The following is a 14,746-nucleotide window of genomic DNA, read 5'->3' on the forward strand; positions in this document are numbered from 1 at the left end:
AGCTGGAACAGATGAAGAAATTCTAGTCTTCACCAAACTTCAAAAGTTGGTGAGAAATAGTTTAAAATGGCCAAAACGACTTCATAATATGCCATAGGAGTGTAGCCGACCAGAGGGGGTTCTCTCTCTCGTGTCCAATTTTATCTATTTTTAGACCATAGAAACGCGTTTCCATAGGCTGTGCATGCGTAGTAACATCCATTATGAATATGTGGAGTGTACAGCCAAAACGCGACCCCCTTTCATCTGTCCAGAACTTCTACGAAACTCTTCGACCTCAAGAAAGGGTTACTCATTTTGAATATGCTTTGACGGCTGTCGAAGATAGTGTCTTTGATATGGCTAGACGCAGATTTGGGAGATGCCTAGTCAAGCCTTTACACATTTAAAGATGATTATCGCTTGCACCACACGCTTCACCCATTTAAACATCAACGGGGCATGAAGTACATTCGCACCGGCAATGCTCTTTGCATTCTGTGCTATCGTTCTTTTATTTTGTAGTTCGGTGACTTGAAGGACAAGATCAAGGCCTCCGGGTCCACATTCACCTTCACTGACCTTGATGTGAACACGCCGTGCGTATTCAGAAATGTACTTGTACGACCTCTAACTTCCGAAAATAATTTCATCAGGTTGGTAGAATATAGGACGTAGGAGATTCGTTTTACACAACCGGGTAATCTCACCTGCTAACGTTTCGGTGTCTATCGGACACCTTCTTCAGAGCTTCTGACTAGAGTACTGCTTCTCACCGCTATAAGTAGCCGATGTAGGTGGCGCTTTTGCGGTGAGAACACTGTCCCAAACGAGGGGGGATACAAGCTTAGCCACGTTTGGGACAGTGTTCTCATCGCAAAAGCGCCACCTACATCGGCTACTTTTTTTTTTAAATATCACCAGGTGGTGACATAAATAAGGTGGTGACATAAATGTGAGTTGGTGACATAAAAAAAAACATGACACAGTAGAAAGCCCGGCACGCCTAAAAACACGTCAAAAATTCCAGCCGGACCCACTCTTCTGCTTGGAGAGTAGCGAGTACCCGTAAGTGATCACGGTATCATAGTGAAAGGCGGAGACCAACCCTCTCCTTCCACCACCTTTTACCTCCGCTCAACCAAAGGTATTTGTACACCCGGGTGGAGTGAGGAAAGTCGCGTAAAGTGCCTTTCCCAGGGGCACGATATATGATAGGGTCACATTTCCTCACCGGGGCCCGGCCGGGCTGTTTACGGAAACGAAAAATCAAAGTGTATGCCCATAAATTTGCACAAGCTATGCTCTTAAATGATTTTAGGTACGCTTTGTGTTTTTGTTGTCTTTTATATCATACTTTTCGTTCCAAAAGACTGCCCGGCCGGGCCCCGGATGGGAAATGTGACGCTAGCAATAGCTGGCATGTCCGGGGCTTCGAACCCAGGACCTCTGGGCAAAACACCCTTACCGTTACGCCAACACGACATCATCGCAATCACTTTTCTCCAACGAGAAGTGCTGGAACAAGAGCGTGGGTACCTTTTCTATATTTATCAAGCTTCGGAAAAGCCCCCGTCACAAATAAGAAATTCAGCTCGGCCGACGTGTTGGCGAGCTTCAAATGTGCATTTTCGGCCGAAGTACGGCCGACGTCCTGTCGATTACGCGGGCTTCGGGCGATTTTTAGAAATCAAAGTTGATCCAAATATTGGCCTTTTACCAGGTTAGTCGATACTGACTTCGTCCATGTCCAAGAGATGGTACCATTTCATGGGCGATTCTAAGTTTTTTAGTGTTCCACGGACGTCACCCGAGATTTTCATAGGAAAATACGGTCGGCGCTCGAGCGATTTTGAAATTCGGCGAGCTTCGGGCGATCTACAAATTCGGCCGACGCTTGCATGAATTGTGACGCCGGCTAAAGGACGTCTCGGTCCCAACGGATCCACCCACAGCCCGTACAGGAGAGAATCGTTTAGAATTCTATATTCAACCTCCCATAATTGCTCGGCGCCAGCGAGCAATACCCAGAAGGGAGCAGTAGCCCAGGGAGCTTTTCAAAGCAATTTGTAGGCGTTTGAGGAGAAACCGGGCCCATAACTATGCTAAGTACGCTTCTTTACGGAGAGGTTCGATGGGTTTTGATTTATCTAGTCTAAGTCTTGTGTGGCGTCGTGTGGCGTAAAGGTTAGAACATTCGGCTGTCAAACAAGGGGACCCGAGTTCGATCCCGGGTTACCCCCAGACATGTCCGGACATGCGGGCCGACGTTGTGCCCTTGGGAAAGGCACTTAACACGACTTTCCTCACTTCACTCATGAATACCTAGCTTCGGTTAGGGACGTCCCTCGGATAGGACGTTAAATAAAGGTCCCGTGTTTGGGGAGAGCCACACCCCATGCACGTAAAAAAACACCACACCTTTCGAAAAAGAGTAGGGGCATGGCCCGGTGTGCGATGGTATAAATCCTTGTTGGCGAACCTCTATCTCGTATCAGCCATACGTTGATTTACACCATTCACCCGGACGGGAGACCTGGCGCATCCCCGTCTTGTATTAACCAACGAAAGGGTATGTCACCCGTAAGGGACAGTATAACCCCGACGGTGCGTAAGCACGTCACTCTATATGCCGACTGAAGAAGAAGAAGAAGTCATATGCGACTATTGTGGTGTATTTTTTGCGATATTTATAATCGGGCTCCGGATAGGCTCCAAAGCATGGATATGCACTTCTAGGCAGACCATGCACTACCTACATGCATCAACTGTGTCTAGATGAATCGTTTTCAGTTCTTGTGAAAGACATCTATGTACATAATGTATTCGTCTCAAAGTTTCATTGATGCCGCTCTCTTCTGTAATTTTTCACTATGGAAACATTAACAAGTTTGTTTGTCTATCCTGAAATACTGCTTTTACATTGTGTAGTAGCTAGTAACAAGGCAGTTCATACTAAAGCCATATGGGGGCGCTGTTCTTATGCGGCCACTGGGACGTTCTATGCCACAACAGGCGTTTAAGACACCGGCCGCCCCGGTGCATTATAGCATTGGCTATATCGTTTAGATTAGCTCTGATTTGTCTCCCCTGTCTGCTAGCCCATTTCTTCCCAATCATGCAGTCGTGGCTTTAGCCACCCACGCATAGAAACGACTCAGAAAATACTCCATTCTGTTTCCATGCGTTCAAGAGTACTTAATTTGATGACGTCTCCAGATTTATTCGCGATGTGTACTCGTGCCCGTATACTCGTTATTTCGCTCCGATATCTTACGAGGTGATACCCGCTTCCGTTGCTACAAAACTCTTGTTCTGACAGGCGTAGAGATAGCGAGAGGATTGTGAGTCAGCTTCGAACACGTATTAGTATCATCTCTATTTCTGACAACCTAGCAACGTAGATATGAGGAGTGGTCTCAAGCAGAAGTGTTTGGGCAAAGGGAACTCAAAGTTCAACACCACCGAATGGAACGCCTTGATCAAACAGGTGTGAACCCCGTACCGTGCGGACGGTCGAGCCTTTAAAGTGTTTGCTGCGAAAATAACGGTGGGAGATTGGAGAAAATTGTTCGTCAGGAGATACCGTGAGCACGCGCTACAGGGAGCAAAAGAGTCGAGGTAGCTGTGCGATTTGAAGCTTTACTTCTAATTCTGCGGTTGCACGGAAAGAACAGGTGCAGCATCTATGGCCTAGTGGTGGAACCCCTAACCAGGAAAACGGGCTGTCTGCAACACTACAACAGAGCGCTGGGGTTGTGAAACTGGCGGTCCGCACACCTTCTGGGATATTTTGTCTCTCTCGGTTGTAACGATTTTAGGACAGTTGTGTAGGTTCAGGGCGTGTGTACCTGTACTTTGGACGGTGCGGTCTCGCACAGACTTTGACACGCGGAAACGCCTGTCTAAAAATACGTTCTAATCTTATCGTGGTCTCTACCTGCTGGACGCGTCTTGTTGGAAGTATGGGCGCTTGTATCAGCAACAGCCGACAACATACTCTGTGGGACCCCGCGTAAGTCACGTTTCAAATCCACTTTGTAAACTTGCCTCAGTCTTGTAGTGTTTTTCTAAGCCTTCAGGTGGACAGAATGCTTTGTTTTCGGGGGTTAAAAATTGCAACGACGTCGAGCGACCATTTGGACTTTTGCCCCAGCGTGATAACGTTGGTCTGTTGTTTGGTTATTCCATTAATCTATTATTCCGGGGGCAGGAAGGATATGTTTGCTAAAAAAAAAAATGCTGGAAATTTAAGTTACAAGGCGTCTAGAATTGTTGTTTTCTGGTCAAAATGATTGTAGTGTCATTTGAATTGGAGTTTGCCGCTACAGCGTCCTATTGGAGCTGGATATTCCTAAAACATATCGCGCTCGCTAACCTATGGTCATGAAGAGCATTAATATCTATCCATATGTTATTAATCTAGTTATAAAACATAATCACCTTATAAAAACAGTGCTATCCGTGTGATTTGTTTTTTCTATAGATTTTTTTTTGTATATTCTATCACAAGCGCTTCCCGCTCCCAAAGCCAACACGTGTCACAACTGTCGGCTTTTTAAAGGATACGAACGTAATATATTTAGCGGAGACAAGAAAGCAAGGTGTGTGTGTTTTTTGTGTGTACCTCTAAGCTGACACCCCTTACTGAGAAGTGACGGGGTCCTGTTGTGACAAATAATTTCGGGTCGCGCCAGATGATACAACGCGCTCGCCGTGCGATCTTCACAAGCGACCCTTGCAAGCTAAACCTCAGATCCTTTTAAGTCACCAGGGGGGATAGCTAGCTTGTTATTCATCTCTTCAGCGTTGCGCCTGGCTCGTACCTGCTGCGCGCTGTCGGCAACGGGTGAACCTCAGCCCCGTTCATGTTCAAGGGAGAAAGCATGGGAAACGGCGGATTTAAAGGAAGCGTGGCGACGGGGAAGGTTTCCCCGACTGAAACCAACGGTGTGACATATCTCTCTCCCCACAGCGAACTGCAGGAGCAGAACCGGAGCAAGGATGCGGAGATCCGGCGCCTGGCGCAGGAGTTGGACGCCTACAAAACCATGGTGGCGGAAAAGGACTCGGAAATCGAGAAACTGCGAGTCGAGGTGAAGAAGCTGACCGACGTGCTACGGCAGCAGACCGCTCGGGGGAAGGCGGCACCTAGCTCCCGCCCACAGGGAACCATGTTGCCGCCGATCCACGAGGGGTTAGGCATGCACGGCCAACAACACGACAACAAGCGGGCTGGCAGGATAGGGGTCAAGTTCGGAGTGTCGGGAGAGTCTATGAGCGACACAAGCGCCACAAAGGATCTGCCAAGAGTGCCAAAGGATCAAAGGTAGGATGTTTATCATTTTTAGTACTATGTTTATCATAACAAAAATCTACAAATATGTCCGTTTTTGCCCTCAGATTTGAGATGCTTACTATGATATTTTTAAACGTGCTACGCCACTAGCAATCGTCGCTAGGCAACGCGATGTTGAGCCTCTCTGACGCAGTGACGTTAAAAGAGGCCGGAAATAATCAGACTTGACGATAATGATATACCCGCTAACATGGTCTCAGTCACTACGGACGGAATTATTCTCCAAGCAGACATTATCAATTATCTAAATAGAAGAATATGCTATGCAATGTTTTGATATATAGATGCATATGAAACATACAGAGATGTTTTGAACTGTACAAGAATGTATTCTCTGTTGCTCTCCACGCAGAGACTATGCTTGTTTTGCACGTCCTTTTAGGCGTTTTTATCAGGCTTTCTAATTTTGTCAGGGTTTCTGTTGTCTACCACCAGCCTTCTTTTTTAAACAAGCTGGAGCCTAACCTCTGCTTGGAGTGTAGCGCAGAAAACATTCTTGCACAGTTAAAAACATCTCTGTGCATATTTTATATCTATTTCAAAAATTTGCCTAATTTATTCGGTTTAGATAATTGATCATGTCAATTTGCAATTGATCATGTCAATTTGCAATGTTGTATCGATGTTGCATTTAGCGTTATTTTTCCACTCATTGCTTATTATGGCCTTTGTTGTGTTGGTTTAATACACATACTGAAAATTCCATCCAAAATATATATCAAAACATTACATCATTTCTTCTATTTAGATAATTTATAATGTCTTTTTCCACTAATTGCTATTTATGGCATTTGTTGTCTTGGTCTGATCCACATACATACTTTCTTCTGTTGAGATAACTGATATTGTCAACTATCAATTGTCAAGAATTATTCTGTGAACTGAGGTAAATTAAGCATTATTTTCCCAATCAATGTTCATTATTGCCTATATTGGTCACACATACTGAAAATTTCATCCAAAAATATGAAACCTCAGGAAAACACAGGAAAGCATGATGCATTTCACGACCTTTAGGCTACATTTCATGATAGGTCAACCCATGGATGCCTAATGACTTTATGGAAATCGACGACTAATTTATGAGGTCACCTAAGGCCACATCAATTTAATTTCTTGGTTAACAGATCTTTTTTAATTATAGCAAAAAAAAAATCATGAAAACAGAAGGCTGGAGTGAAAACGTGCACCTGGCCCTGTTCACTTCCTGAAATTGTGTGCACCAAAGTACAGACTTTCCTCTGAGATTCTGTTTTCATGTTGGTTTTCCAATCTAGCATTTTTTTTTAAATTCCGTTAACCAAGAAATTAAATTGGTATGGCCTAAGCAGCAATAACAAATCAGATGTGACTGGGATTTTTATTTTGGCCTCATTAGGCGGACACATGTCCTTACTGAGAACTAACGACGCATGTGATTCATTTTGTTTGGGCTACTCAAATTAAAAGTCTGGGTTCTCAGATTTTCCTGTTTCATTTTTTGCCAAGTCAAAAAATGATGTAACCCTTCAGCATTTCTTTTGCATGGTTCCTTTACCAGCAAAAGAAGAATTGGAAATGTGTCAAATGTGAACAAATATTTGTCATCATAGTCCAGTACAGCAAAAGCTAAGTTGTTGCTAAGTGCAGTTTGTAATTTCTATAAAAAGAGATTCTATGTAGTGAAACTGTTGGCAATTTTACATAATCTAGGGTGAATGTTCTCATGAATAATATTGGTGCATTTTCTGTAGCTTCATTAAGAACGCGCCCTTGTAAAACACCTATTATATCATATAAACATGTAAGCCTATGGGGCGAAAAAACTCATGAATGAGACCTTATCAAATATCTAGCCTTCAGTGCTGGCTACTTTGTTTGCTCTAGAGTGGAGCCTAATTGGGACTGATTGGTGGATACACAACAGTCAAGATAAGTCCTGTCTGGAAGTGCTTTTTGCCAAGTAAAACTTCCTTGTTTACAGCCATGGATGCACAGCTCCAAAGTGGTGTTTTTGGTATGTTTTGATTTGCTTACACAGTGAAAACTGCCCAAGAAAACCATTCAGGGAACCAATAAAATCTGGTCTATGTGGACAGGTGGTAATCACAGACAGAATTCTTAATGTTTGCGCTTGTAATGGGGAAAAGTGGTCACATTGGCCTGGTGGTCCTTGTGTAGAGATGGTCACTTGTACAGGTCTTATTGCGTAATTATACAACTGATCATGAACATCTTCAGTGGATCACAATGATGAGCAACAATGTACAATACCCTAAGGCTTCTTTTTTTCACTGTTTAGGCCACACCAATTTAATTTCTTGGTTAACGGATTTTTTTTTTTTTTTAAATGTTAGACAGAAGGCTGGGCCAGCCTTCTGTTTTCATGATTTTTTTTTTTCAAAATTTTTCTTTTTTTGCAAAATAAAAATCCGTTAACCAAGAAATTAAATTGGTGTGGCCTTAGACAATCTTGTAAACAGTCTGACTTCACAGTGGGGCAATGCTTTACTAGAGCATTAGTGTAATTCTTGATTTGTTAATAATGGCACCTTAATCTTAGCTACTTTAACGGTCACTAGTAAACCGCTAAAATTTCATCATCACAAATTTTGATTACTAACATTCTCATCGGTAAATGAAATGATGTGAACCCTTTTTCCCCTACCGCTAAAATTACCATTTGCAATATCAAATGGATCTACGGTAGAAAAAAGTAAATGTGTGTGGAATGAACTAAAGAAGTCCTAACTTTCCAGACAACCAAGGCAAATGTGCTGTATGTACTGTAAATGCGGAAATGTTCGAGGTGGTTTTATGTTCGCGGTTTTCAAGGTAAGCTCTTTGCCACAAACTTAAAACCACTGCAAAAATTTTTTCCCTCCTACCCCCTTGCCAGTAACTATTGTCTCAAACATGAACTTAAAACCGCCGCGAACACTCCATTTTCTCCCTACCATGAAATAAAAACCACACGAACTAAATGCAATTACAGTAACCTGTAGAATGTCACTCATTGAAGCAATAAGATGAAAATAAAGACGGTCAGAAGGAAAACAGAATAAGTTTTATTATCATGTTGGACAATTAGGCACTACAGACTTAGATTATTCAATGCTTAATATCAATGAGGAAAAGTGACCACAAAGGCCAGGTGGCCACAATGTTGGGGTCTATTTAAGACAAGCTACAGTAATTTGACAGCTCAGATAACTCCTTCTCTTGAGTGCACATTATTTACAGGTATCTTATTAGGCTGCTTGACATTTATTGGAGGCATAATTTATGACCAGCCGCATGGCAATACTGTACAGTAAAATCCTCTCATTTAGTTGGGCAAGGTTTGGTACATACAGTATACTTGAAACAATTACGTCATAACGTGTACTCTCATACCACTATATTTATTTATTCATATGTTTAATATGTCAATTTTTCAACCTGTAGCAATGTAGCGAAGAAACTGAACCTATCATTTTTCCCCAGTAACTATCCATGTTATATCATATGACATGTACTTTTGATGCATGGAATGATCTCAGCTTAGAACAAAAAAAAATCTTTAAGCAACTGTGAAAAATTATATCAGTTGCCATGGGATATGGGAACAATAAGCCAAATCATGATGAAGATGAAGGAAAACTTCAAAGCGAAAGTCTTGATGCGAATAGAAGGAATCCCGACGTAAATCATTTGAGCTGGTTACCCACACGAGAGAAATCTGTTACCAGGTTATTAGATTTGGCACGGGTGGGTGGTTCTTAAGTAGCAGGGACATCAGGAACTACATCAAAGTGGTGTTAAGCATACACAAGGGTTGTGAACTTACTTTGTAACCGTGTAAAGAATTCTGTTCGAAGAGTAGAAAGTCTACCGCGTGACTTTGTAGTGTTTAGTACACATACTCAGGAGGTTACTAAGCGCCTGCTCTAAAAATACTGCCAATATTTCAATTATTTTAGGTCTGTAGAAGAATAGGTGGCCAGAAAACAGAACAATTTATCCAGTCATTTTAGAAAATGGGGCAAGCTAGTTCATGTAGTTAATGCATCTCATTGTTAACTTATATATAATTTGTTTGAATGTGCGTGTGTGTATGAGTACGCATTCATTATTTTTGTATCATTTTACTGATGTTTGAATGAAGTTATTTGTAAAAAATGAAGAAAGAAAAATCATTATGATGATGATACCGCCACTTGAACCAAAATTAGCGCCAAATCAAAAGACTATGCATTAAAAGAGATCTACTAAAGTAACACCAGTAATTTCCAAGGTATGTACTCGTCAGACATCCAGGTGTTCAAGACATTCTCCATAATCGTGTATTCTACAACGACGAGGACAAAAGTTTATGGTCCCTTGTCAGGGCATATGAGAGTCTTGTGGGAAGAATATACAATGTACCAACAAGGGCCAAAAATACAAATTTTCACAATGGTGTCATCTGTTTCCTGTGATTTGTTGTATCCTCAGTCAGTATCTTTCTTTTTCGGACACTCTCTATACAGCCGAGAAAGGAACAACTGGTGCTGTGTATGTATAGGACTGGTATATAATTGTTACAGCAAGATCTCTTCCTGCATGGAGGCTTTATGTAACACTCTTTTGAGCACAACAATTCTTGGCAATGTCTTAACATTGCAATATTCTGTGATTGAAGCAGGACTAGGGAGTTAATAAAAAGATACAGTATAAGTGGCAATCTTAAATGTAGTTCAATTCAGCATATGGTGTATTGTCAGCATAACCTGTGTAGTGTAACTGTTAAGCACGCATGATCTTTTGTCAACCACTTTTAATTTGCTCTCTGCTGACGCCAAATCGAATGTGGACATGAAATGGCAGTAACAGAATTAGGGCACTTTGATTCTTTGTGTTGCCCTGCACGTCCTATGTTCTGCATGGTTCTGGTCGAGACTCAGAAGAAATTACAAAGTGGACATTTGCACTACAAAAGAGCAGAAAGATATTTACCCGCAAATATGTAGGCATGTGCCTAGAACTTTTTTATTTCATTCAAAGGCAATGAAAGCAAAATGTTCTTTCTAAAGATCACAGCATCATGGATATCAAAAAATTTTGGTTTGTAAGTTATCTACTGTAGCAGTCTGAAATAAAGGTAAAGAAAACAAGTGATCTTGCCTCTGAAACTAGAAGCCCCGGGTTCGATCCCGGCTGCACGCTACTGGAAAGGGTCGCAGTCCTTAGGACGGGACGTTAAGCCGTAGTCCACTGTTCATTGTGCTTGTCGAAAAGAGCTAGGGGAATTTCCCTGGTACAATGAACCTGTAAATACTGTACATAGCGTCTGTCTTCTCTGTCGCGACCAGTGGAAGATTAGCTCATCTGTTCATTGAGTTCATTTGAGCTAAACTGGTTCGAGATCACTTTCCTTTCCTAACATTCCTGGCTAGACGTTGAGTCCTTAGGAAAGACCCTGAACATGGCTTTTCTCACTCCACCTAGGTGTAAAAATGGTTGCCTCTCTTTGGTTGAGGAGGTAAAAGGTGGTAGAAGGAGAGGGATAGGCTCCACCTTCCAATGCTACCCTCTTGACACAGTGCATAACAACCCACTGCCCCTACAGCCTCAAAAAGGCTATGGGACTATATGCACCTTACTGTTTACCTTTCACCTTGGGTTGATGTGATTTGGGGATGAGATTTACATTGGAGCAAAATGGTTTTAAGTTACCAACATCACCAACTGCTGACATTTCTTCTAAACATGTGGTATCCTTGACTTATGGGAAAAGAAATGTGTCTATTCACCTGTCCTAACATTTAACCTATTCCTGTCGTTGCCGTGACAACAGACCTAATGCCTTCAGGGCTTTTCCCACTCTTTATATCAGTCGTTGTCATTTTCGTTGTAGTGTTAGATGCTATGTTGCCTAAGAGCAAAATTTAAGTATCACGTATTTGGTGATCACCCATAGGTATTGTGACTTAACCATTCAGCCCTGTGTGGGTACATAATGTACTTTCCCCTTCCATTCAGCCCTGTGTGGGTACACAATGTACTTTCCCCTTCCACCCAACATATACAAGCTCTTTGTAATCATACAGTTAGATATCCAGGTAATAAGATAAGCAAGACAACATCTGCTTGAGCAACTAGATAGGTTTGGGAAACAGAAATTTCAGGTAGCATTCACACACCAGGGCTCGAAATAGTGGGTGCATGTGCACCTGTGTGCACCCAAAATTGGAGCTGTGCACCTAATTTTGGACTGTGGGTGCACCAGTGCATCTAGATATTTTTGAAGGCTATAGGGTAAGGGTACTATTGTACACTAGTATACAGAAAATACTCTTGAAATGTAAGTATCAGAAAAAGTAAAATAACCTTTTGTGATATTCTATTTGATGTATTGTCTTGTTTGAAATTTTGAAGTTAGCTATAGAATTACAGATTGAAGTTCTTAAGAGCGTTAAACTTAAAAATGTTTTGCTGACATTCAGCTTCATTTTATGTGGTGCACCCAAATTTTTTCTGTGCACCCAATTTTTTGGGTTGGGTGCACCAGTGCACCTATTTCCAAAAAGGAATTTCAAGCCCTGCACACCGTGTACCTAGGCTCTTATACCAGTCACTGATGAAAGGTAGTGGATTCTACCTGAAACGTCTGACCATTTCCAAAATGTATCCAAGTTGCTCAAGCAGCTGGATACATTTTGGAAATGGAAGTCTTGTAACTGCATGTACACGCTCTTTGTAACCATCTTTGGCATAATATGATACATTGTTTTGACTACGTCAGAAATGTAGCTCACATTTTCTGATTGAATCAATAAACGACTACAAAACAGTGACCCATGTTGGTAACGAACACACGCACTCAGGTGTTAACTCTGCCTCATCGCTATGGTAACACACAAACACAACCCACCACAACCGTGGTATGGGCTTACGTTTCGCCAGTGTAATATACTGCACACATCCTTAAGTGCCATGTTTGATGTGTAAACTTCTGAAGAAAATCAAAATTCTGCCATTACCTATACTCCTAGAATGCATGAATGAATGAATAACTTTATTTTTCACTGTGTGGCAAGAAAAACGAAGCAATCAGCACAATTATAATAATACTCATCAATTCTGAAATCTATGGCCAGCAATATGGGCAGATATTGTGTATGGCAAACGCTTCTATATGTTATAACACAGTCTCTCTTGTGTAAAGTGCCACAAATGTAACGTTATTGGCCTAATAAAGCAGATAATATTATGTAGATGTATATCTCCTTTTTGTTTCTAATTCCCGAGGATAATTATCAAGAATTTTACTCAAGGTAGATACATTTGTAAGTAAGGGTGGGGAAGTCTTGAAAATGGTCAACATCACTAAATAATGTTTTCTGAATTGTTGATCAGTATTACTTATCTACAGTCGTGTTTGTATTCAATCATATACAATTGATGTACACACGTTATAGATATGCCGTAAATGTATTAAAGAAAAAGGGAATTGCACCCAACGCACGTCGTGTTGAAATGAATTGATTTAGAGGTTTGCTTGTTAATTAGTCTGTTCAAATTTGTTTAGGTACCAGATGTAATTTACAAAATTCCTGCATTCATACTTGTCAATGGTGCATTCCCTGTGTAGGGCAACTTAGCCTGGTGAAAAATGGTCTGTCAGGCTCCCTGTACATGCCATTCATATTGCCAGCACATTGTATTAATTTTCCATCCGTTTTCAGAGCTGGTATTTGGGAGATTTATGATGTATGTGAATCGGCGCTGAGGTTGAGATTTGTCACAGAAATCACAGCCAATGTTTTCAAAACCAAGACTTGAAATACATTTTTGAGAATAGGTGCACCTAATCTAGATAATTAGGTGCACAGAAAGAATTTTGGGTGCACAACATAAAAAGCAAATGTTAGCGACATGTATTCACAAACCCTGCTGTCCTTCTTATAAGAGCTTTAATCTGAAATTCTACAGCTACAGAATAACTTCAAAATTTTAAACAAGTAATACATCAAACAAAGTTCATGTACAACAGTTATATTGCTTCTTCTGATACTTAAATTGCAAGAATATTCTATATACAAATGTACTAGTGTACAATTGAGCCTCTACCCTATAGCCTACAAAAATATATACATGTAGGTGCACTAGTGCACCCTCAGTAAAGAATAAGGTGCACAGCTGATTTTAGGTGTACAAAAGTGCACATGCACCCATTATTACCAGCCCTGAACAGCCAAACTGTAACTTTGAAGTTACTGCATGTAAATAATTCATGGAAAGATACTGTAAGAAGGTAAAATAATGATTAAAAAGAGAGAGCTTGTGGCAGATAGTGATGAGACTTTAAAGGAAAATAAAACTGCTAACATTACATTTCGATTGAAATTCGTAGAAATTCAGCATTTCCTTTAATTTTTAATGCTTGACGCTGATTGCAAAACTCATTTTATGGGACATTAAACCTGGTTGATGTTATACTATAAAAACTCTGTGTGTTTGCCACTTTTCCCATTCATTCCTATGTAATTATTGGTTGTTATTGCTAAAGCCCCTATCTCACGAGGCCGCGACTTGTTGGCGTCTACATTGTAGTTGCAACTGACATTCGCCAACTTGTCTCACACAGTTGCCAAGATTTTTTTACATTTTTCCAATGAACGCCAATTTGTCACCTGAAGTGCATTTTTTTTTAACTTAAAAAAAAACAGTGTGGCAAATGGAAGTGAACTACGCACAGTAGATACTAGTTGCAAACTAGTGTCCAATATTGGCCCCTAATTTCAGGGGCGCATTAGTTGCCAATATGTCCCCATTAGTTGTCAAAAGGCGACATTTATAATGTAAAAAGTTATTTGTCAGTTTCAAGGTTTGTTTATTTTAATAAACCTACAAACATATTTCATTACACATACACCAGGTACAAAACATAATCTGGTGTATGGTTTGTGTCAGCTCATTTTGGAAATTTCTGTCACTGTAAGAGTCAAATATGTATATTTCATAATATGTTGCTTAAAAGCAATAATCACAGTCCAATACTTTGCTAGTTGTCGCCTATATATATGTTGTTCCACAACGAAGGCAGGTTGTTCAGCACAGTCATTAACCAAGAAAAAAACAGATTGCTCTTGGGAGAGTCTAGCACATCCTAGGGCCCTACTGATGAGTGATTGGGGACGCTGTTTCCACCCACAGTAACGCAACAAGGCAGCTTACCTCCTGCCGCTGGTGATCTCTTGATTAGGCCTCAGCATTTCATTTCCTTGGTTCCTTTGGGCCAAGGAAAATTAATGTCTGTTCTCCTACGGCCCTGCAAAATTAAGTTTGGTAGGTAGGGATTCTCAATTTATTTGTTTTTTATTTTTATTTATTTATTTCGATTTACCACATTTGTGGAAGGATTGACATAACAGGTGACAATCACCTTTTCAAGATGTCATCCCA

The 14,746-nt window shown here is 41.0% G+C and overlaps 1 protein-coding gene across 6 annotated transcripts in view; it reads left to right on the forward strand.

Moving 5' to 3' along the window:
• LOC136448360 (cGMP-dependent protein kinase 1-like) overlaps positions 1 to 14,746 on the forward strand; it is a 63,868-nt gene that overhangs the window by 13,541 nt on the left and 35,581 nt on the right. For 3 of the 6 annotated variants that reach the window (XR_010757865.1, XM_066447774.1, XM_066447778.1), the window contains exon 1: positions 4,654 to 5,308. Coding sequence is in view for 5 of the 6 variants with exons in the window: in XM_066447774.1 (XP_066303871.1) it covers positions 4,848 to 5,308 (461 nt within the window). In the remaining variant the exon portion in view is untranslated. Of the gene's footprint in view, positions 1 to 3,313; positions 3,995 to 4,653; positions 5,309 to 14,746 lie in introns of those variants that run through there. The other 3 variants (XM_066447775.1, XM_066447776.1, XM_066447777.1) reach the window with 2 other exon arrangements.

The sequence above is a fragment of the Branchiostoma lanceolatum genome, chromosome 14, assembly GCF_035083965.1.
Source record: "Branchiostoma lanceolatum isolate klBraLanc5 chromosome 14, klBraLanc5.hap2, whole genome shotgun sequence".
In the NCBI taxonomy this organism is placed as follows: domain Eukaryota; kingdom Metazoa; phylum Chordata; class Leptocardii; order Amphioxiformes; family Branchiostomatidae; genus Branchiostoma; species Branchiostoma lanceolatum.